Genomic DNA, 25,144 nt, shown 5'->3' on the forward strand with positions numbered 1-25,144 from the left:
GATATGTTTGGATTAAAAACACGCTCAGAAAGTTAAAACGAAGAGAGGTACAGTAAAGCGTGCTATGAAGCACAGCGCAATCGCTACCGCGCCAAACAGGCTCGTCACTTTCACTGCCTTTTGCACTAGCGGCGGACTACGTTCAGTTTCATTCTGTGAGTTCCACAGCTTGACTAAATGTAGTAATTTCGCCTTACGCGACTTGTTGTTAGTTTGTTTTTGTGTCTTTTTTTTAAACCCATATCATAGGTAATAGGATAGGAGGTTGGAGGGAGGGGGTGTGAATAACGGGAGTTGCCAGAATCATGGCTATTATGAGGAAGGGAAGAAATAAGATGGCCAGAGAAGAATGATTGATGCCAGCAATCAGGTGGACTTGAGAGGAACTTGACAACATCCAGCTACAAGCGGCTGACATTTTCCCCCTGAATGACCTCACCCATTCTTCCTGACTGATCTCCCTTGCCGGATATTGACTCCCCCCCTCAAGGAGTCCCCCAGGGGGCAAGGTCTGGTGGAAACACAGACATGATGGCCATGGACAGAGAAAGAAGGGAAAGACATTTAGTGTCAGAGACAGGAGGAAAAAGAAAAGAAAAATAAGTCATGTGTCTGAGACAGAGAGAGGAGAAAGAAAGGAAAAAGAGGACTTGTGTCTAAGACAGATGAGATCGTCAGAGAAGGAGAAAGACTGAAAAAAACTAAAGGAAAAAGAAGGCGTGTGTCTGAGACAGAGACAAAATAGCAAGAGATGGAAAGGAAAAGGGACAAAGAGTACTTGTGACCTGTTGGGGGGGGGGGGGGGGGGGGGGTAAAGGAGGATGGGGTATGTTCGTGAGTACAGTACATGGTTTCCTCTTTACTGTCATCTAAGTGACGTGGATGGTGGTCCGGATCAGGGATAAATGACAGGCAGGGGATTGTGGGAAGGCTGTGCCTCCAGTTCTAAGCTGCAGTGCTGTCTGGCAGCATGTCCTGTGACAAGCAGAGCAAAGTGGATCTCTTCTCTTGCTGTGCCTGCCTGTGTCTGTCACAGGGTGCACTTGTGTAGATATCACTGGCCCCACATCATGTGAGGAAAGCATTTTATGCCTGGTACTAGCCCAGTTTTATAGGTGTTAACTGCAGACTCAGTCAGGAAGCACCAGAAGAAGAATAAGGCAGAGGATAAAGGCAATAACAACAACAACAAGTCGCGTAAGGCGAAAATACAATATTTAGTCAAGTAGCTGTCGAACTCACAGAATGAAACTGAACGCAGCAAGACCGTATACTCGTAGCATCGTCACTCCACCGCCCGTGCCCGTGGCAAAGGCAGTGCACGTGGAATTGACAGGAAGAGCGGGGTATTCGTTGCGCTGAGAAGGATAGCACGCTTTTCTGTACCTCTCTTCGTTTTAACTTTCTGAGCGTGTTTTTAATCCAAACATATCATATCTATATATTTTTGGAATCAGGAACCGACAAGGAATAAGATGAAAGTGTTTTTAAATTGATTTCGAAAAAAAAATTTTGATAATAATTTTTATATATTTAATTTTGAGAGCTTGTTTTTAATCCGAATATAACATATTTATATGTTTTTGGAATCAGCAAATGATGGAGAATAAGATAAACGTAAATGTGGATCGTTTTATAAATTTTTATTTTTTTTTACAATTTTCAGATTTTTAATGACCAAAGTCATTAATTAATTTTTAAGCCACCAAGCTGAAATGCAATACCGAACCCCGGGCTTCGTCGAAGAGTACTTGACCAAAATTTCAACCAATTTGGTTGAAAAATGAGGGCGTGACAGTGCCGCCTCAACTTTCACGAAAAGCCGGATATGACGTCATCAAAGACATTTATCAAAAAAATGAAAAAAACGTTCGGGGATTTCATACCCAGGAACTTTCATGTCAAATTTCATAAAGATCGGTCCAGTAGTTTAGTCTGAATCGCTCTACACACACACACACACGCACGCACACACGCACACACGCACGCACATACACCACGACCCTCGTTTCGATTCCCCCTCGATGTTAAAATATTTAGTCAAAACTTGACTAAATATAAAAAGCTTGTAAATATCATGTTTCTGGAGGCTTTCTTTAGTTTGATCCTGATGCACAGCGCTACAATTGTCATTGTCTGTTCCTGTCTACACCACCCCTATTATTATAAGGAGCACTTCATTACTTGCGTTTGTATGAGATTATTTAACTCAGAGTGTAACCTGCATGCCTGGCATTACAGATCCATTACATATATATATATCGGTGTTACACTGAAGACGACATGTACATTTTTGCAGTGGCCAGATGTCTGTGCTAGATGTGCTGTAGGCTTGAGAAGCAATGAGTGCACTGTGTGTGTGCTAGATGTGCTGTAGGCTTGAGAAGCAATGAGTGCACTGTGTGTGTGCTAGATGTGCTGTAGGCTGGAGAAGCAATGAGTGCACTGTGTGTGTGCTAGATGTGCTGTAGGCTGGAGAAGCAATGAGTGCACTGTGTCTGTGCTAGATGTGCTGTAGGCTGGAGAAGCAATGAGTGCACTGTGTCTGTGCTAGATGTGCTGTAGGCTGCTAGATGTGCTGTAGGCTGGAGAAGCAATGAGTGCACTGTGTCTGTGCTGTAGGCTGCTAGATGTGCTGTAGGCTGCTAGATGTGCTGTAGGCTGGAGAAGCAATGAGTGCACTGTGTCTGTGCTAGATGTGCTGTAGGCTGGAGAAGCAATGAGTGCACTGTGTCTGTGCTAGATGTGCTGTAGGCTGCTAGATGTGCTGTAGGCTGGAGAAGCAATGAGTGCACTGTGTCTGTGCTAGATGTGCTGTAGGCTGCTAGATGTGCTGTAGGCTGGAGAAGCAATGAGTGCACTGTGTCTGTGCTAGATGTGCTGTAGGCTGCTAGATGTGCTGTAGGCTGGAGAAGCAATGAGTGCACTGTGTCTGTGGTAGATGTGCTGTAGGCTGCTAGATGTGCTGTAGGCTGGAGAAGCAATGAGTGCACAGTGTCTGTGGTAGATGTGCTGTAGGCTGCTAGATGTGCTGTAGGCTGCTAGATGTGCTGTAGGCTGGAGAAGCAATGAGTGCACTGTGTCTGTGCTAGATGTGCTGTAGGCTGCTAGATGTGCTGTAGGCTGGAGAAGAAATGAGTGCACTGTGTCTGTGCTAGATGTGCTGTAGGCTGGAGAAGAAATGAGTGCACTGTGTCTGTGCTAGATGTGCTGTAGGCTGGAGGCTGTGCTGTAGGCTGGAGGCTGTGCTGTAGGCTTGAGAAGCAATGAGTGCACTGTGTCTGCACGTGCAACCACAACTGACTTTTTTGATTGTGGCTGCCAGCCAAACTGTGCCACAGCAATCAAACACAAAAACAGATGTGTGTTGGCCTGATTTACTGGGATTTTGTTCTTGTGGAGATCTTTTCTTTAAAGTCTAAAAGTTGAGCATGGTTGGTTTAACTTTATTTTTAGAGCGTTGAAATGATGAAGGAAAAGCAGTGGTTGGTGTGTGTGATAGTGTGAATTGCACTGTGTTTTGTTGGGTCTGGTCTAGATGTCTGGATGAAAGACGGTCGTCACCACTGTCAGTGTTAGTGGTTGGTGTTTGCTGGTGTTGACAACTGTCTGCACTGTGGACCATGCGATGGCATGTCACTTGTTTGATGTTGCACGATCTGCATCATGCCAGCTTTTCTCTTTATTTCTCTGTCTGTTGGCTTGACTGAACTGTGTGCACTGAGATTTACTGCGTCCTGTCGTTGGACTTTGGTGTGTTGGAAGTCACCTTTTTACATTTAGTCAAGTTTTGACTAAATGTTTTAACATAGAGGGGGAATCGAGACGAGGGTCGTGGTGTATGTGTGTGTGTGTGTGCGTGTGTGTGTGTGTGTGTGTGTGTGTGTAGAGCGAAACTGCTGGACCGATCTTTATGAAATTTGACATGAGAGTTCCTGGGAATGATATCCCCGGACGTTTTTTTCTTTTTTTCGATAAATGTCTTTGATGACGTCATATCTGGCTTTTTGTAAAAGTTGAGGCGGCACTGTCACACCCTCATTTTTCAATCAAATTGATTGAAATTTTGGCCAAGCAATCTTCGACGAAGGCCGGACTTCGGTATTGCATTTCAGTTTGATGGCTTAAAAATTAATTAATGACTTTGGTCATTAAAAATCTGAAAATTGTAAAAAAACAAAAAATTTTTTATAAAACGATCCAAATTTACGTTTATCTTATTCTTCATCATTTTCTGATTCCAAAAACATATAAATATGTTATATTCGGATTAAAAACAAGCTCTGAAAATTAAAAATATAAAAATTATTATTAAAATAAAATTTTCGAAATCGATTTAAAAACAATTTCATCTTATTCCTTGTGGGTTCCTGATTCCAAAAACATATAAATGTGATATGTTTGGATTAAAAACATGCTCAGAAAGTTAAAAAGAATAGAGATAAAGAAAAGCGTGCTATCCTTCTCAGCGCAACTACTACCCCGCTCTTCTTGTCAATTTCACTGCCTGTGCATCGAGCGGTGGACTGACGATGCTACGAGTATACGCTCTTGCTGTAAAAATGCAGTGAGTTCAGTTTCATTCTGTTAGTTCGACAGCTTGACTGAATGTTGTAATTTCGCCTTACGCGACTTGTTTCGTTGTGCAGAGCTTGAGTTAAATTTTACACAGTGTTACGTTTTTCCTTGTAAATGTAATGTCACTTGCACTTGAAGAGAGTGTATGATGGCTGTAGCATTGGGGATTGTGTTGTGGAACTCGTGGAGAGGGCCCCAGTCACGAGAGGAGAGTTCAGATGTATACCCTTGCTGCTATATTGAGGATTGAAAAGGAACGTGATGTCATTAGTGTCACAGTTGTGATGAAGCATCCAGAAGCATTCGTCATTGAAGGCAATGTTCGACGGTCATGATGTTGATTTTTGTGCTCAGCTTGAGCTGCTGGCAAGGAAATGCAGTCTGACCAGATACTGGGTACAAACACGGTACACCACAGGTTTTGGTTCCGAGTTTAGTAGCCCCTAGCTCTGACACGAACATTACTTACCTGTCACACCTGGCTTAGCTGCTTTAGATGTGTTAATGACAAGCGATCAGTCCATTGCCATCCATATTAATGAGTGCATGCTGTTTGAACATTGTCTTCATGTGCTGCTAGTTTTAGTGTGACTGTTGCTTGCTAGGTGATCGTACTTCCTGTCTCTGGTGTGGGATGTTTTAACTTGGTGTATTTAAAGTAAGTGTGATTGAACAAGCTAAAGTGTGACTTGTTGTATTTAAAGTAAGTGTGATTCAACAAGCTAGAGTGTGACTTGTTGTATTTAAAGTAAGTGTGATTGAACAGGCTAAAGTGTGACTTGTTGTATTTAAAGTAAGTGTGATTGAACAGGCTAAAGTGTGACTTGGTGTATTTAAAGTAAGTGTGATTCAACAAGCTAGAGTGTGACTTGTTGTATTTAAAGTAAGTGTGATTCAACAAGCTAAAGTGTGACTTGTTGTATTTAAAGTAAGTGTGATTCAACAAGCTAAAGTGTGACTTGTTCAGTTGTTGTATTTAAAGTAAGTGTTATTGAACAAGCTAAAGTGTGACTTGTATTTAAAGTAAGTGTGATTGAACAGGCTAGACTAGAGTGTGACTTGTTGTATTTAAAGTAAGTGTGATTGAACAGGCTAGAGTGTGACAAACTCTTCTTTGCATACAATGCGATACAGTAAAACCTGTCAAATAAGGACACCCTTGGGACCAGACAAAAGTGTCCTTATTCTGCAGGTGTCCTTATTAGACAGGTGCAAGTAAACGCGACAAAGTCAAGTTGAGAGAGAGAGAGAGAGAGTACTGCACATGTACATGTATGTACATTTATAAGAAAAACAGAAGCTGTTTAGATTAAATAGAGAAACATTTAATATTGACTGTTGTAAAACAAGTTTAAAAGCTTTTTATCATATCAACTGTATAAATTTAAATTGTTAAAAAGTTACTGGATCTCATTCATACAACACATTCACATTCACTTCATTCTGCACTCATCAGCTTTTGAAAGACTTTGTAGCGTTGTCTGATTGGCTTCCCCTGCTTGGCGAATGCGAAGGTCCTCCATTTGACCAAGTTAATCAAAAAGTACAACTGTCTTCATACTTGACCAACAAATATACAATGTAATCTTACCTGAATCAGTGGACCATTGATGGCAATGTGATTCGCACGTTATTTAGCTCTTCGTATTCGGTTGTCTTCTTCGAAACCCATTTCTGGTCAGCACGTCCGTCTCCCGATTCCCACAACTTCATTATTTTTTCCCGATCGACGCTGATTTTCGAAATCTGCGTTCTCCCACACCCAAGCTCTTGTGTAATCGTTCGGCATGATTTCCCACTTTCCAGTTGTTTGACAACATTTATCCTTTGTTCTAAAGTCAGCGCATTTCTTCCTTTTCTTGAATTTGAATTTCTTGCTACCATCTTGTTAAACACGAATCACTCTTTCGAAGAGAAGATACATTCACTCATACACTTTCACTTCCGTTCCGCCGAACACGTTCCATGCGTTGGATTGGCTGCCTTGGAACTCTAGCAGCCAATCAAATGCGTCGACTTAAAACACTCACCAAATAATATCAACTGATCGATTTATCGTCTTCTTCGTCGATCGAACTTCCCAGCTTGCTGTGGATGTCCGTATTTAGCAGGTATATGAGTTTTATGACTTATTATGGACCCAAAATACGTGTCCGCGTCCGTAATGCCGAGGTGGCCGTAACGTACAGGTGTTTTACAGTGTAAAGCAGTCCGTGCCGAGACTGACTGTCCGTATTCTGCGAGTGTCCGCTAAGTCCAGTGACCGTATTTGACAGTTTTCACTGTACTGTGCTTTGAGGGAGAAAAGTCTTGCTGTGTTTTGTTATTAATTGATGTCTTGTTTGTGCGTGACAGAAAAGGTGAAGCCAGTGCCTGATGCTCCTTGTTGAATGTTTTAATCTTCACACCTTGTGTTGTATGTTTTCATGCTAAGACTGTGTGTTGATTGTTGCAGTGCCCACAATCTCCAAGGTGCACGATGCCTACATCATCGCCGTTGAGGAGAACGCTCGGCGCAAGCTGCATGACGTGTCGGCCAATCACAGGGTTGTCCCTGTGGACATGACCAAAGGCTTGCCCGTACAGCAAGAGGAAGCAGTGACAGCGTTCCGTGCAGAGCAGCAAGTCAGAGCCTCGTCCAGCGCTGGCTCTCTGGACACTCAGCAGTCACACAAGCGTGCAGAGAGACCCAGACACTTGTTACAGCACAACCAGCAACCCTTAGCAGCTCAGGACACTTCAGCCTTGCAACCCTCACACAAAGCTCCAAGATCCTCTTCCCCCGCCAAACCCCGGCGTCAACATAACCACAATCAGCAATCTCAGCCCACAACTCAGCCCCCACATAAATACAGTCAGCAGCATCATCAACAGCAATCACCACCATCACACCACAATTCTCATCATCAACAGCAGCAGCAGCCCCCAGCATACCACCTGCCACCCCCCAGTGAGGAGCCGAGTCCCCCAGCACAGCCCGGGGCGCCAGGAGAGGAGCAGCCCGTCACCTCCCCGTCAATACCCCCCAGTGAGGGGCCGAGTCCCCCAGCACAGCCCGGGGTGCCAGGAGAGCAGCTGCCCGTGTTCTCCCCGTCAATACCCCCCAGTGAGGGGCTGAGTCACCCAGTACAGCCCGGGGCGCCAGGAGAGCATCATCCCATCACCTCCCCGTCAATGCCTGTGGCGGAAAAGAAGCGCAAGACGAGCAGCCCGGCCAGGGACGGCAGTGTCAGCCGCAGTGTGGAGACGCTGGACATGAATGCTATGATGGAGAGGGAGCGGGAGAGCCCGCGCAAAGGGAAGGGGAGGAAGGGGGAGGGGAAGGGGGGCAAGGCGACCAGCAACCCGGACACCCCCCTCATCGAGGACATGATGAGTGGCGGAGGGCTATCCCCCAACGGCAAGACGTCCAGCCACAACTCCCTCAACCAGTCTTCACACGACGTCAGCATGTACGACATGGACTCTGACCCCGGCTTCACGCACAGTCAACAGAACTCTTTCTCCGACACCGGCCCACACCGCGAGATGGCCATCGACTGCCCAGAGAGCTTCATCGCCACGGTGAAGAGCCCTCCCCGCTACCCCCCTCCCAACAACGGTGCCCCCGCCCCCCTGCCCCGCGTGCCTCCCACCACCCCCAGCAAGAAGGGGGACGGGGGCCAGGAGCGGGCCAGGACGGACGCCATGCTGAGTGACGCGGCCTACATGGTGGCCGGGGGAGATCAGAACAAGCCCACAAACGAGCAGCTTGAGCGACTGCGCAAACACCAGGACGAGCTTCGCAAGCGTCGCGAGGAGGAAAGCCGGCACCAGCAGGAGCAGGACTTCCTGCGTAGCTCCCTGCGAGAGTCCAAGAAGCTGCAGGCGCTGGAGAACCGACGCATGGCACAGGCCACGCAGCTCGCAGCGCCCCCTGTGGGCATCGTCAACACGGCCTTCATCGATGCTGAACTTGACGATGATGATGACGAAGGGGAGCTGGTGGACGACATCGATGGCGTGGAGCTCTCCGTGCCGCAAGAACGCTACCTCAAGAAAAACGCAGGTACGTGGGCGGGTCTGCTTGTTGTTGGCTTTGACCCTGCACTTGTTGGCAGTGGATAGTGTGTGACTTGAGCAAGTCCGTGTAGATGTCCACTGTGTGTAGCAGTTGGCCTGAGATACTGTAGCTCTCTAGCAATATGGAAAGGTCTGTGTCCTCTGTGTGTAGCAGTTGGCCTGAGATACTGTAGCTCTCTAGCAATATGGAAAGGTGTGTGGACTAATGAAATGTGAAGAAGCCAAAAAGCCGAGAGAAGAAAAAGCGTTGAGTCCATGGCTGTAGAGTTGTGTGACAGTAGGACAGGCTAGTCAATAGTATTTTCTGGGCTACTTAAGGCCAGACAGGCTAGTCAATAGTATTTTCTGGGCTACTTAAGGCCAGACAGGCTAGTCAATAGTATTTTCTGGGCTACTTAAGGCCAGACAGGCTAGTCAATAGTATTATCTGGGCTACTTAAGGCCAGACAGGCTAGTCAATAGTATTTTCTGGGCTACTTAAGGCCAGACAGGCTAGTCAATACAGTAGAGCCTCCCTATTAAGACCTTCCTTATTACGACTTCCTCTAAGTTAGGACTTTAAATTTCATGACCGATCCTTTTTACTCTGTTTACATCCTCTGTACTACGACTACCTCCTTAACCCGACATACGACTGACAAATCATGGTCAAATGCGACTTTGTTATTCCCAAAAAGAAGTTCAAAACTGTGCAAACCTTGATGTTGTTTTGGAAATTGAGCAAACAGTTGACGAGCACATTGCAACTGCGATGTCGTCTGCTCAAATAGGCTCCATTCTCCGCAAGCGTTATTTCCTCTGTTGACATATTCGCGACTGTACTTTATTTTGAATAGATAAAGGTCATTGGCCAGATGTCTGCTTCATTTAGCAAAGAACTGTGCAGGAACTCCTACCTTTTAAACACGCAAAGTTACAGAAACGTTATGAAAGCAATCCGATCATCAAACCAAAACCGAAAGTTGTGGTGACGTCATGTCATTTTGCGATGTACGTATGCAAAGCGTGTAACATTTTCGGTCTAGCTAACAATGGCGGCCAACGAACATGGGTTTTGAAATCTGGAATTGTTCTTGGTTTTCCCTGATCCGTGACCGAATGACGCGATATACAACCACGCGGCGTTCGTTTGAATCAATAAATTCTCAGAATCCCGTCAGTGAAGTTTCAAGGTGAGTAGTGGAGTACGTGTCCTAAATTACTCAACTCGGTGGACAGTCCGTAGTGCAGTTGTCCCCAAGTTGAATGAGTGAGTCAAGTTTCATCGTGAAAACTGACGCTTTTGGCTACAATTTTACATCAGTTTCAATACACTGCCGCGGTATTCGTTTTGTTCCTTGCGTTTGGGACACTTTTCTTTTTCAACCAAATCGTTGCTGGGTATCGTATGACTATGATTAGTAGCTGGTATCGACATCGATGTGCATGTTTTGGGACCGCTGCTTTCGTTCGACCTCAGTTTGTTTATTTCAAACCTTAACCCACGAGTAGTTACGTGGCTTGATTAAACAAGCAAGAAAACTGTGTGGGTAATTAATTGAATTAGAAAACAGGTCACCATAATCGTTTAAGGGAAAAATAACATTACTTTGTGGGCGGAATCAATCAACACGCCAATGTCATTCCGGATCATTGACGGACCCGGACATAACAAAACCATCCTCCATAATACGACCCCTCCCTATTAAGACCTGATTTTGTCAGATTTTGGGAGGTCTTAATAGGGAGGTTCTACTGTAGTATTTTCTGGGCTACTTAAGGCCAGACAGGCTAGTCAATAGTATTTTCTGGGCTACTTAACCTCTACAAATGTACAAGAAAAAGACAGATTCAGACGTTCATACCGGTACTTGATTTTTGAGGTGTGTATAACATAAAATCTGACTTGAGAAAGTAGATAGTTGATTGGGTTAAATACAATTCTACTTTTTCACTTTAAAAGTGAGAATTCATATGAACCCTCGTAGAAATATATTGAAAGTTGACCTTGCGGTGTGATGTTATGATGTGTTTGCTTGTCTAGGTGTGGAGGACCTGTTGTCCACGTTGCACCATATCCGCAGTCGCCTCAACTCTGCGGACAACACCAGCTCCTCCACCGCCTCCCAGGAAGTCTTCTTCCTCAAACACCTCTTCCATAACCCCAACTTCCAGCAGGCCGTAGCCATGCACCACAAGATGGTGGAGGTCACGTCAAGGTCACCCCAGCCCCGCCCCCTGGGCACGGACAGCCAGGAGTTGGCGGCGGACATCACCAGTTCCTCACCGGGCCGAGGGGCTGAACCCGCCCTCAAGGAGCTGGTCACCATCCTCAACAAACCTCGCCTCAAGGTACAGCCCGTGTTTGTCTGTGTGTCTGTGTGTGTGTGCATGTCTCTGTCTGTCTGTCTGTGTCTCTCTCTTTGTGTCTCTCTCTCTCGCTCTCTCTCTCTCGCTCTCTCTTTCTTTCTTTAATCTGTATTTGTCTTTATCTATGTGTCTTGGTCACTGTTTTTCAGTGGGTGTGAAAGTGTGGACCTTGTGTATGTTGACTGATACTGTTGTGTGTGTATTTCATTGTGTGCATGTGTGTGAGAGGTTGTGCAAGGTGGCTATCATAGATACAGTGAAAGAACACAGTGTCTGACAGTGACAGTGATGACCGTACTTGTTGATTGATGTCAGTGTGTTGAGGTATACCAGACAGTGTCTGAGGATACTGTCAGTCAGCATACAGCCTGCATTTGACACTGGCATCAAAGGGTGGATTGAAGTCGTCAAGATCTACAGTAGCTTTACTTTGTTACCAAAATCCTTATACACTCCCGTGATATGATTAGTTTCATGTGAAGGAACTTGTTGTTGTGGCAAGAGTGGATTGTGAAGCAAAGAAAGGGTGTGTCGGGCTATGTGTTTGCTGCTGAAGTGCAGGGGTGTTTGAGGGGATTTAACAATCTCAGAGACCATTCACACTTTTTATTGGGAGCTGACTAGTGAGCTTTAGTGCTACATTTACCTGTCTTTCCTTTTTGACCACAGTCAGGCACAGAGAAAGTGAGTGAGGTTGAGGCAGTGTCAGCGAGTGTTGTTGTTTACAGCCATCTTACAGTTAGCAGTCTGACTCAGCCATTAGCACACTGTGTGACCAGCACTGACTACACACGTACCTTACTGATGGGGGAGGAGGGAGGAGGGGTGTGTGACGTTTGTTGGATGAATGAAGTTCAACTGTTGCACCTGAGATGTACTTGCCGCTGGGCATGTTGCTGCAGGCTTGAAGACTTCTGTGGTCCGGAGGGCAAAGTTTGTTGCGCTGAATTAATTGTCTGCCTGATGTCTTTTTAAGAGTACATGCTTGCCTTTGATGATTTTACTCTGTTAAAAACAAACACCACTGACAGCGTTTTCAGGGTGCACCAGCTAAACCTCGCTTGATGTTGAATGCTTATCTCCTGTTTGTTTAAAAGAAAAAAGAAAAAAATGTAAGCTGGTGAGCTACCCAGCTGGTAACCATAACACGATGAGAAACGCAGCCCTGCACTAACAAGAGTGAATAATGAAAGCGAACTCAGCCACTTGTTTACAACTGACAGGTGAATAGTTTGCTCAGGCCTGAGGGCTTACATTCCCCAGGCTACGTCATCCAGCAGGCGCTGAAGCACTTTTAACACATCCTCATTTTTCACCACACTCACTCAATGCTCTCTGATGTGAGTTACGGGATGTATACTTTCCTTTTTTCCCCACAAAATGGTAGATTTTGTGTGTATGTGTGTGTATGTCTGTGTGTGTGTTGATTTTTGCATGTGAGACTGTGCCAAAAGGTGACGTTTTCATGTCAGTATGTCCCAAATGACATCACCAGTACATTTTTCATTCTATCTAATCTGTTTTCGTTCTATTTTTTCTAATAACATGCGTTAACAATTGATTGCCAACTGGAATGGAAGAGCACAAAAAGTGTAACTTGATATGTAGTTTCTCTAGAGGGAAAAACATCTTCCACTTTCATGTCAGTGTGTCCCATGCAACATACATTTGCCAAACAGCTATGTGCAAGTAGATTATTTGTTAGTGGTATAGAAAATACTGATCAACAATTAAAGTCAGTTTTCACATTCATTTTCTACCTATTTCTTATTTGTTTATTCTGTTGGCAATGGTGAAATGTCAGCAATCGTGTGTCATTCGGGACAGTAGACATGACACCTGACCTTTTGGCACAGTCTCATGTATGTGTGTGTGAAAGGGTAGCTGTGCCAAATAAGATGTTCCCTTATTTTGAAAGCCAAACAAACCGGTTAACTGCCTACACTCACCAGTAAGCATCTCTGTAGCACTGCCAGCCAGCCTCACAATGAATAAGTTGATCATTCAGCCACTGTGTGTTGGGGGGGGGGGGGGGTGACAGTGCAAAAGTCAGTGCAATGATAAATCAATGGAAGGTTCTCACAACTTGCTGATCCAGACAAAGTGTAAGACAGCCACAGGCAGAGGGAGGGCTTGCCGCTTGAGGGGGGGGGGGGGGGGGGTCTTAGGGGTCTCCCTATTTGCATTGTGTCGTATGTCACATCATGTCACATCGTGCCTCATGCATACCAACTTGCCTGTCTGGTGACAGCGCTGTGGGGCCAAGAAGACATTGACCCCAGTACAAAGCCAGGCAAGATTTGATTATTTTCCTGCCAGACAGCACACACAGACTGTAAGCAAACACCAAGAATAGTGTACACTCTTTCAAGACTTGACAGCAACATTACTGTCAGCAAATAGTCTGCCCTGCAGTACAAGGTCAGGAAAGAGGAGATGAGAACTGTGACATCAACAGCAGCAACAATATGTTGAGAATAACCAAAATACAGCAAGTTGAGAATAACCAAAATACAGCAAGTTCAGCAAGGTTTTCTTTCACCCAACTCCTGTGTTATGAGAGGGTAAATTTACATAGTGCAATATTATATTTGATTGTGATAGTGGACGTGTGACCTTATTTGGATTTTATCTGTAAATTTATTCAATTTAAAGATGACACGGACAACACTTTAGGTCAGTGTTATTGGAAGTATGATAGGTGTGCTTGTTATTACATACGTGAACCTATGTTTTATGTGTGTTGTCCTTTTGTCCAATTGTTGTTATAATCGTTTACAGGCAGGCAGGGTGTGCCGAAGAAAATTTTCCATTTTTATGTAACATTTTAATGGACAATAAAGTGTTGTTATTGTTATTGTTATTGTTATTGTTAATTCAGCAGTATGATGCAGACATCGTTTTTTGACATCTTCACTGGAAAGCACTGAGTTTAACTTGACTTTGTAAAAAAAATGTATCTAGTCTAAACATTGCAAAAGATACAGCCACCATAAGTAAGGAGCGATCAAGGCTCTGTGTTGTCACATGTACTTTGGGATCTCAGCGCCAGTGTTAGTAGGGTCATTTATGTCTGTGTCTGTGAAAACCAAGAGAAAGTGAGCTGAATCAAATAGCAAGCCATCTGTGGTAGTGTTGGGAACTGTAATTGCGGAAGAAATGTAAGAAAATGGTAGTAATTGACTGGGGAGGGATTTTGTATTGATTCTTTCTGTCACAGAGACAGGGATGGTTTGTCAGCTAGTGGGGATGGTGCATTAGCCAACACCGTCTGCCCCCACACTCTCACCTGCTCCTTCTTCTTACTGCTTCCTATATTACTCTGTGTGTGTGTGTGTGTGTGTGTGTGTGTGTGTGTGTGTGTGTGTGTGTGTGAAGTTGATATGTTGCTTGTATTGAATTGTGTGTGTGCTTGTGTGCATTCGTGCATGCATGTGTGTTTGAAACTCCTGTTTTCTTTGTACTGATATGTGTGTGTATGTGAAGATGTTTTCATGTTATGTTATTGATATGTGTGTCTGTGTGTGTGTGTTTAGAACCTGCTGAAGGCGCACGACGAGGTGGGTGAGAGCCAGACCCACCCCATCCTGCACACCAGCGAGAGCGACCTCATCGACCACCCCCTGGTGCAGTATGGCGAGGAAAGCGTCAAGATCATTCACCTCGAGAAAACAAACGAACACCTGGTCAGTACTCCTCCACACTTGTGTGTGTGTTTGTGTGTGTGTCAATTGTTCTGCATGGACTATAATTGTATATATGCGCTAGTGTCTTCTCTCACACCCAGCACTGCAGTCTGTTGCTACCACCTAGCAGTGAACAGACACCTTTAGCAAGTCTCTTTTACCACAGCTTACTTGCAGTTACTCATTTAATTGTCATTGATTTGTTTTCCCAGCTAGAGCGGTAGTAACCTGGCTGATGGGTACAATAAGTTAGACAGCACTATACCTTAAACTGTCATGTGGCAAACCGGCTCATAGTGATACTGCAATAACCAGTGTTGTGCGGCTCAGTGATACTGCAATAACCAGTGTTGTGCGGCTCAGTGATACTGCAATAACCAGTGTTGTGCGGCTCATAGTGTCATAGTGATACTGCAATAACCAGTGTTGTGCGGCTCAGTGATACTGCAATAACCAGTGTTGTGCGGCTCATAGTGATACTGCAAAAACCAGTGTTGTGCGGCTCAGTGATACTGCAATAACCAGTGTTGTGCGGCTCATAGTGATACTGCAATAACCAGTGTTGTGCGGCTCAGTGATACTGCAATAACCAGTGTTGTGCGGCTCATAGTGATACTGCAATAACCAGTGTTGTGCGGCTCAGTGATACTGCAATAACCAGTGTTGTGCGGCTCATAGTGATACTGCAATAACCCGTGTTGTGCGGCTCAGTGATACTGCAATAACCAGTGTTGTGCGGCTCATAGTGATACTGCAATAACCAGTGTTGTGCGGCTCATAGTGATACTGCAATAACCAGTGTTGTGCGGCTCAGTGATACTGCAATAACCAGTGTTGTGCGGCTCATAGTGATACTGCAATAACCCGTGTTGTGCGGCTCAGTGATACTGCAATAACCAGTGTTGTGCGGCTCATAGTGATACTGCAATAACCAGTGTTGTGCGGCTCAGTGATACTGCAATAACCAGTGTTGTGCGGCTCATAGTGATACTGCAATAACCAGTGTTGTGCGGCTCAGTGATACTGCAATAACCAGTGTTGTGCGGCTCATAGTGATACTGCAATAACCAGTGTTGTGCGGCTCAGTGACACTGCAATAAACAGTGTTGTGCGGCTCATAGTGTCATAGTGATACTGCAATAACCAGTGTTGTGCGGCTCAGTGATACTGCAATAACCAGTGTTGTGCGGCTCATAGTGATACTGCAATAACCAGTGTTGTGCGGCTCATAGTGATACTGCAATAACCAGTGTTGTGCGGCTCATAGTGATACTGCAATAACCAGTGTTGTGCGGCTCATAGTGATACTGCAATAACCAGTGTTGTGCTGCTGTTAGTCAATGTCCCTTTTCTCTGTTTGGTAGTGTTGTATTCCTTCCTGCAATGGGCTAGTAGCCCAGCTGGTCACATCACATGCACTGCTACCTGTCTGTTTGGTAGTGTTGTATTCCTTCTTGTAATGGGCTAGTAGCCCAGCTGGTCACATCACGTGCACTGCTACCTGTCTGTTTGGTAGTGTTGTATTCCTTCCTGTAATGGGCTAGTAGCCCAGCTGGTCACATCACATGCACTGCTACCTGTCTGTTTGGTAGTGTTGTATTCCTTCTTGTAATGGGCTAGTAGCCCAGCTGGTCACATCACGTGCACTGCTACCTGTCTGTTTGGTAGTGTTGTATTCCTTCCTGTAATGGGCTAGTAGCCCAGCTGGTCACATCACGTGCACTGCTACCTGTCTGTTTGGTAGTGTTGTATTCCTTCCTGTAATGGGCTAGTAGCCCAGCTGGTCACATCACGTGCACTGCTACCTGTCTGTTTGGTAGTGTTGTATCCCTTCCTGTAAGGGGCTAGTAGCCCAGCTGGTCACATCACGTGCACTGCTACCTGTCTGTTTGGTAGTGTTGTATCCCTTCCTGTAAGGGGCTAGTAGCCCAGCTAATCACATCACGTGCACTGCTAGGTAGTGTGTTTGATGTTCCATCCTTGATTGTTTGATGGCAGCATGTGCTTGTAACAGAAGGAACCGTTATATTGCTATTTGAATGGAGTTTATGATCCTATGATTAATAGTCATTCTTTACACATACTTGAACTCTTTATCTTTTCCTAGGCTGTAACTGTAACAGCCTGACTACTGGACATAGTTAATGTGGTATTGTGGTGGTTGTTGCAGACCTGTTTACCAGTACGATTTGGGCGTATTTTGTACTCCAAATTATTATCGGTACGCAAATACGCGACACACGCACAAAATACGCCTAAGAAAAAGTCTAGAATACGTTTTCCGGTGTTGGTGTGCTGATTACGGGATGGTACAACTGATACCGGTTTCGGTCGAAGGGAGATAACCATGACAGCGAGTCTTCAGCTGTGCAAACCTTGTTCAGTTGTTGGCACGTGCGATCGTCTGGACAATTGTGGCAAAATGAAGCGGTAAAATGTGCCAGTTTCGGATGACTGTACCAAGTCTAAACAGCAGAAGCAGCAGATTTTCTTGGAGAAATATAAGAAAGAGCCAGGAATTGTGGAGTCTACTGTGGGAAAAAGTCATGCACACTGCAAGTATTGTAAATCAGATTTCTCCGTTGTCCATGCTGGGAAATATGACATCGAACGACACTGCAGTTCCAAAACTCACCTGGACAAGGTTGCTGCAAAGAAATCCGCTGAAAGCTGCCAAGGAATTATGAAGTTCATTCCCGCAAAGCAAATCCTGCCAGAAGAAAAGGCTGTAGTCCGTGCTGAAGCAATGTTTTCTGAGATGATTGTAAAAATGAACTTGCCACTGTCAACCGCAGATGTTATTTCACGAACTTCATCTTTTCATTATCAATCTGTTTGGAAGACACTAGTTATAATGTTATAAACTGACAGGTCAATTAAATTGTTTTATCCCTGTTGTATTGAAAGGAGTTACATTCTGAAGGTGTTCACAAGACATGCTATTCTTACACAAACACGTTTGCACCCACGCGTACATTTTCCATAGCCCATATGGCTTTGCTTGCAAAGTACACCAACTTTTTGAAAAATACACTCAACTTTTTGGGAAAGTACTCTTGCCTGGGGTTTAGGGTAAACAGGTCTGTTGTTGTATGCCTGGGGTTTAGGGTAAACAGGTCTGTTGTTGTATGCCTGGGGTTTAGGGTAAACAGGTCTGTTGTTGTATGCCTGGGGTTTAGGGTAAACAGGTCTGTTGTTGTATGCCTGGGGTTTAGGGTAAACAGGTCTGTTGTTGTATGCCTGGGGTTTAGGGTAAACAGGTCTGTTGTTGTATGCCTGGGGTTTAGGGTAAACAGGTCTGTTGTTGTATGCCTGGGGTTTAGGGTAAACAGGTCTGTTGTTGTATGCCTGGGGTTTAGGGTAAACAGGTCTGTTGTTGTATGCCTGGGGTTTAGGGTAAACAGGTCTGTTGTTGTATGCCTGGGGTTTAGGGTAAACAGGTCTGTTGTTGTATGCCTGGGGTTTAGGGTAAACAGGTCTGTTGTTGTATGCCTGGGGTTTAGGGTAAACAGGTCTGTTGTTGTATGCCTGGGGTTTAGGGTAAACAGGTCTGTTGTTGTATGCCTGGGGTTTAGGGTAAACAGGTCTGTTGTTGTATGCCTGGGGTTTAGGGTAAACAGGTCTGTTGTTGTATGCCTGGGGTTTAGGGTAAACAGGTCTGTTGTTGTATGCCTGGGGTTTAGGGTAAACAGGTCTGTTGTTGTATGCCTGGGGTTTAGGGTAAACAGGTCTGTTGTTGTATGCCTGGGGTTTAGGGTAAACAGGTCTGTTGTTGTATGCCTGGGGTTTAGGGTAAACAGGTCTGTTGTTGTATGCCTGGGGTTTAGGGTAAACAGGTCTGTTGTTGTATGCCTGGGGTTTAGGGTAAACAGGTCTGTTGTTGTATGCCTGGGGTTTAGGGTAAACAGGTCTGTTGTTGTATGCCTGGGGTTTAGGGTAAACAGGTCTGTTGTTGTATGCCTGGGGTTTAGGGTAAACAGGTCTGTTGTTGTATGCCTGGGGTTTAGGGTAAACAGGTCTGTTGTTGTATGCCTGGGGTTTAGGGTAAACAGGTCTGTTGTTGTATGCCTGGGGTTTAGGGTAAACAGGTCTGTTGTTGTATGCCTGGGGTTTAGGGTAAACAGGTCTGTTGTTGTATGCCTGGGGTTTAGGGTAAACAGGTCTGTTGTTGTATGCAGTTGCTTTGTTTGTTTGAAAGGAGTTCTTGAGTTTGAAAGCATTTTTTCAGCATCGTTCACGCATTGTTCTTCAGGCAGTTTTCTTTTAGGCTGAACATAGACCAAATAGCCTGGACCGCCAACTCGTCACGTGACCCTTCGAGGTTACGACTCTCGACTTTCAGGGGCGCGTCGTGTCGGGGTTGAAAGGCCAGCGATTCGAAGACAGTGAAAAGAAAGCACGCTCCAGTTATTTGTGACAATGGGAGGTGACAATGAACTGGATTTTCCAAAACTCCAAACTAAACTTAACAAAACATGTTCCATATGCACTTTTGCTGAGTTTATTTTAGCATTTTCAGAACTTACCTCGGCAACTTCGTCCATGTTTACAATCGACACCGGATATCACGACCGGAGGTTCCTAAATGCGAGAGGCCGCTACCTCGTAATAGAGAGAAAGAGGGGAGAGAGAGCTAGTTGGCGGTCCAGGATAAATGGTCTATGGGCTGAAGTAAATGTCTCAGTTGTTCCCATCTTTTTGTTTTGCCTTCACTTCATTTGTGTCTGTCTGAGCATTTAGCTTTGATCATGTCAATTATTTCTGCTGTGTTTGCTTTTCCAATGGGGCTCCCAGTGTATTGTTGTCCCTGACAACAAACGGTCACATGTGTTTTGTTGCCAAGATTCACCCTTCCTTTCTGCCTTTAACTTTCCCCTCTGTGTTTTCCTGGGCCAACTTTGACCCTCACCTTCAACAATCATTGACTCCCAGATGTGTAGGCTCCTACCTCTTTCTCCCCTACCCCCCCCCCCCCCCCCCCACCCCCACCCCCCACCCCCCCCCCCCCTCTCCTTGGCTGGTTTCCACAGGGCAAGTGTCCCTAGGGAATGGTGGAGGCTGTGCTGTGTGTGTATGTAAGGTGTAAGTGGTCCATGCTCCCTGTGCTTTGCATCAAGATGAAGAGATGCTGCTTGGCATTGTTTGCATTGTTTCCTTATCCCTCTGCCTCCTGCATACCCCCCCCCCCCCCCCCTCCCAAACAGCACATACAGGCCAACCCAGTTCTGCATCCCTCTTTGATTGTGTGTTGTGAGAGAGGAGAGCCTTTCATCATTGGCAACAACAATGCAGCTTATCTACCAGGGGACCCTTCAGGCTTGGTTGTTGTCCACCCTCTTCCCTCTCACCCCCCCCCCCCCCCTTGCCCTGCCAACCAAGCCTTTGAGCGTGGGGGGTGATAGATAGAGGAGAGTCCTGCTTGTTGCAAGTGTCTTGTTTAGTGGACTGCTTTTGTTTTTTAACACACACACAAATATTCATGATGCCTCAGTTAGACAAATTTTGGTTGGAGGTTAGAGCACATTCAGACAGGTGCACATGCACCCAGACCCTCTAGACTGTCAACCTACTTAACCCCACAGTGTGACTCATGTGTGAAAGAAAAAGAAAGAAGTTGTCATTCTTACAAAGGCTGTTCTCAGGCATTATGCATTATGTAGGTGTCATTCTTACAAAGGCTGTTCTCAGGCATTATGCATTATGTAGGTGTCATTCTTACAAAGGCTGTTCTCAGGCATTATGCATTATGTAGGTGTCATTCTTACAAAGGCTGTTCTCAGGCATTATGCATTATGTAGGTGTCATTCTTACAAAGGCTGTTCTCAGGCATTATGCATTATGTAGGTGTCATTCTTACAAAGGCTGTTCTCAGGCATTATGCATTATGTAGGTGACATTGTTACAAAGGCTGTTCTCAGGCATTATGCATTATGTAGGTGACATTGTTACGTCTGCTGGGGTTATTGTTATGGGGATTTGACACTGCATTCCACTGGTAGCACTGACACCAGGAGGCTTATGGCACCTCCCTCTATGTGGGACATAACCTGTGTGTGACAGGTAAGAGGTAAATTGAGATGTGTGACAAGTATACCTATTGCAGGATGTGTCGGGATTGTCTTACATCAGCCACCTCACTTTCTCTTGATGTAAAGGTCAACTTTTCACATTCAACTTTTACTGGTTGTTTGTGTCAGTGAGCACATCAAGACACAGGCACCAGCTGAGTTTTATGCTGAACACAGCATTTAGTCCTCATTTAGATGTGTCCCTATTTCCTTATTAAACTTTGAAACACACATGTACACACATGCCTATATGCACAAACAAACACCCACACGCATGCATGCACGCGTACGCACACACACACACACACACACACACACACACACACACACACACACACACACACGCATACATGCACGCACGCACCACTTAAAATGTGAAGAGCAAATCAGTACATGTACACACAGTCCAAGGAAAATATTTGTCTCTCCGGTCAGCCTTATTGTTGTTGGTAGTTAGCCTGTGTCCACAGGCACAGTGACTGTCACCCATGTAGAGTAGCTGCATAGGTCGTACAGTAGGCTGAGGTTTTGCTGGTTAAAGGATTGTTCTTCCCATGGGTGACATGTTGATCTGCCGGAGCTCAATAACTGTAACAGTGAATCAAGGAACATCTGTGGCCCGTAAAACAGTCAGTGACTGTGGGAATGTGACACTTAGCAAATGGCATCCTCATTCTGTCTTCCTTTTTTGGGTATGACCTTTGTCCCCTGAACCTTTCCCTCAAGTGCCAGCATTAATTATGATGGTGACCCCAGGCTGGATTTTCCTGCTCTCTGCATTCATTCATTAGTCAAGTGCCTTCAAATAATGGAGTTAGTCATTATAATGTTAAAGTGACAAGGTTGATGGGAACCAGGTGTAAGTTGAGGTGCCTGTAATGAAAAGAGTCAGGGTGGGGACTGCAAGAGGCAAAGGTGAGTGAATGTGCAAGCCTGAGACGTGTGTGTAGACATGAGAAATGAGTGCAACATTCCCGGGGGCTCAGCAAAAGGCAAACAGCTTCTGACCTCTGCAGCCACTTGTCACATTTCTCTCCCTTGCTCCCCAGCATCCCTTGTGTTCTCCCCTTGTTGCTGGCCGCACTACTTTCTGGCTCTTATTTTCCTACAAAAGGAAAAAGGAATCACTGTTGTACTTTTAGCAAGTGGCAAAAGTTTTCTCAAATACACTGCAACGAAACATTATGCTTTTAATGCTGTCTAACAATGGGTGTGTTGATTAGTGAAGTGTTTTCTGACAGATATCCTGTAGCTGATATGGTAGTGTGTTGATTAGTGAAGTGTTTTCTGACAGATATCCTGTAGCTGATATGGTAGTGTGTTCTAAAGAAAATACAGCAATGTTGAACCAGTGATTTGTAGCAATGTTGAACCAGTGATTTGTAGCAATGTTGAACCAGTGATTTGTAGCAATGTTGAACCAGTGATTTGTAGCAATGTTGAACCAGTGATTTGTAGCAATGTTGAACCAGTGATTTGTAGCAATGTTGAACCAGTGATTTGTAGCAATGTTGAACCAGTGATTTGTAGCAATGTTGAACCAGTGATTTGTAGCAATGTTGAACCAGTGATTTGTAGCAATGTTGAACCAGTGATTTGTAGCAATGTTGAACCAGTGATTTGTAGCAATGTTGAACCAGTGATTTGTAGCAATGTTGAACCAGTGATTTGTAGCAATGTTGAACCAGTGATTTGTAGCAATGTTGAACCAGTGATTTGTAGCAATGTTGAACCAGTGATTTGTAGCAATGTTGAACCAGTGATTTGTAGCAATGTTGAACCAGTGATTTGTAGCAATGTTGAACCAGTGATTTGTAGCAATGTTGAACCAGTGATTTGTAGCAATGTTGAACCAGTGATTTGTAGCAATGTTGAACCAGTGATTTGTAGCAATGTTGAACCAGTGATTTGTAGCAATGTTGAACCAGTGATTTGTAGCAATGTTGAACCAGTGATTTGTAGCAATGTTGAACCAGTGATTTGTAGCAATGTTGAACCAGTGATTTGTAGCAATGTTGAACCAGTGATTTGTAGCAATGTTGAACCAGTGATTTGTAGCAATGTTGAACCAGTGATTTGTAGCAATGTTGAACCAGTGATTTGTAGCAATGTTGAACCAGTGATTTGTAGCAATGTTGAACCAGTGATTTGTAGCAATGTTGAACCAGTGATTTGTAGCAATGTTGAACCAGTGATTTGTAGCAATGTTGAACCAGTGATTTGTAGCAATGTTGAACCAGTGATTTGTAGCAATGTTGAACCAGTGATTTGTAGCAATGTTGAACCAGTGATTTGTAGCAATGTTGAACCAGTGATTTGTAGCAATGTTGAACCAGTGATTTGTAGCAATGTTGAACCAGTGATTTGTAGCAATGTTGAACCAGTGATTTGTAGCAATGTTGAACCAGTGATTTGTAGCAATGTTGAACCAGTGATTTGTAGCAATGTTGAACCAGTGATTTGTAGCAATGTTGAACCAGTGATTTGTAGCAATGTTGAACCAGTGATTTGTAGCAATGTTGAACCAGTGATTTGTAGCAATGTTGAACCAGTGATTTGTAGCAATGTTGAACCAGTGATTTGTAGCAATGTTGAACCAGTGATTTGTAGCAATTATCAGTACTACAATGAGAGTTTTGTTTGTGATTGCAGGGAGCCACAGTGAAGAACGAAGGAGACTCAGTTATCATCGCTCGCATTGTACAGGGAGGAGCAGCAGAGAAAAGTGGTAAGAGTTATGAGACTCTTAAGATCCTGGTTTGCATTTGTGCGTTATTGATTTTGTGTCAACACCCACGCAGTCATGCTCACACACACACACACATGCACGCAGTCATGCTCACACACATGCACGCATGCACAGCTGAGAGACCTTTTTGCCTTTGACTCAAATTAACGAGATAAAGAAAATCCTAACAATGATAATGGTTACCGTATTTGACGGACTACAAGCCGCGACTTCTTTTTTTTTAAATCGCATTGCGGCTTATAAAAAGATGCGGCTAAAACGTTACCTAAACTTGAATAGCATTCACCTAATGGAAGTCGCCGCAGATTTTCATTTCGCTCGATTAGCGATTACCGGTACTTTATTAGCTCTCTACTCAAGACTCGGCGCTTTTGTCTTTCTTTCGCGAATCTTCGTTTGTCAACAAGTCGTCGTGACAAGATAGCGTACAGAGAAACACCGGATGTATCAGGATCTCGCGCGCGCAAGATTTCGTTTTTTTGTGTCTCGCGATAGTTGGAGGAGCGAGAGCCGCCATGTTGTGTTTTCGTCTGCTCGAAATGTGCGCAAAAGTCGTAAATCATCCCAAAAAAGCTTATTCCGGGCGGGACTACATGTGTGTGTTGGTTACAAATTGTGTGTGTGTGATATTTTTCTTCAAACTTTTTCACTTTTCTTCTTTGTTTCACATGTTTATTCTCGGAGCCGATTTCGCCAAATACCGTACTTTCGAATACGAATACGAATACGAATACGAATACTTTATTATCTCATACAGAGAAATTTCAGTGTGGTGCACATTAAAAGACAAAACAAATAATAAGACAACAGATAAAAATACCATACGAAGCATACTACACTCGCGCACGTTTGCCTGGTTGTTTTGATTGATTGACACGATCTGATTATATTTTTTTCAACGGCGGCTAATATAGTGACCCGGCCTATACGTGGCTCGTCCCAATTTTTTGTTTAAAAGTCGGGGGTGCGGCTTATAAAACGGTGCGTCTTGTAATCCGTCAAATACGGTAGAACTTTCCCTTACCTTGAGAGTGACAGGGACACTTATCCTTCAGACTCAAGTACAAATGACTCCGAGAAAGGGGGAGGGGGGCTTAGATGGAGGAAATGAAACTGGATTCAGCAGTTCTGTGTTTTTCCACCCAGTTTTTGAGGTAGACTCTCCCAGCAGTGTGTGTGTGTGTCTGTATCCTGCAGAAAGCCCTGAAGGGAAGAATAATGACTTTGAATTGATTTGTCACATTCCTGGGGGGAGAGAGAGGCGGGAGGGTGAACAGTGCATACCCTGGAGGATGGAGGGACTGGTTTTAGCTGATTGGTTACACTGTGCTAGCAGATTTGGGAGGAATGTGGAATGGTGAAATATTGGTTTTGCTTAATTCCACTTTCTGCAAGGCCAAGGGGATGGAGGTTTGGGGCAGGAACTGGGGAGGGGTGTCTTAATTGGATTAGTTCCCTTGTGTTATTGATTGCTTGTGGAAGGTTGTGTGGGGAGTAGTGTTAACTTTTTCCTGGAAGCAAGAAATGGTTTCTTTCCACATGAGAGACAGGTGGTGTTTATTTTTGTCCCTTACAGTTAATGGTCATAAAACAGTTAATGGTCATAAAACAGTTAATGGTCATAAAACAGTTAATGGTCATAAAACAGTTAA

The 25,144-nt window shown here is 44.6% G+C and overlaps 1 protein-coding gene across 1 annotated transcript in view; it reads left to right on the forward strand.

The window, feature by feature from the left end:
* The window catches only part of LOC138953337 (uncharacterized), a 103,391-nt gene that overhangs the window by 57,186 nt on the left and 21,061 nt on the right, over nt 1-25,144 (forward strand). The window contains exons 5-8 of the mRNA XM_070325136.1: nt 7,034-8,626; nt 10,664-10,971; nt 14,526-14,675; nt 23,396-23,471. Coding sequence (XP_070181237.1) covers nt 7,034-8,626; nt 10,664-10,971; nt 14,526-14,675; nt 23,396-23,471 — 2,127 coding nt within the window. The remainder of the gene's footprint in view (nt 1-7,033; nt 8,627-10,663; nt 10,972-14,525; nt 14,676-23,395; nt 23,472-25,144) is intronic.

Source organism: Littorina saxatilis, linkage group LG17 (genome assembly GCF_037325665.1).
Source record: "Littorina saxatilis isolate snail1 linkage group LG17, US_GU_Lsax_2.0, whole genome shotgun sequence".
In the NCBI taxonomy this organism is placed as follows: domain Eukaryota; kingdom Metazoa; phylum Mollusca; class Gastropoda; order Littorinimorpha; family Littorinidae; genus Littorina; species Littorina saxatilis.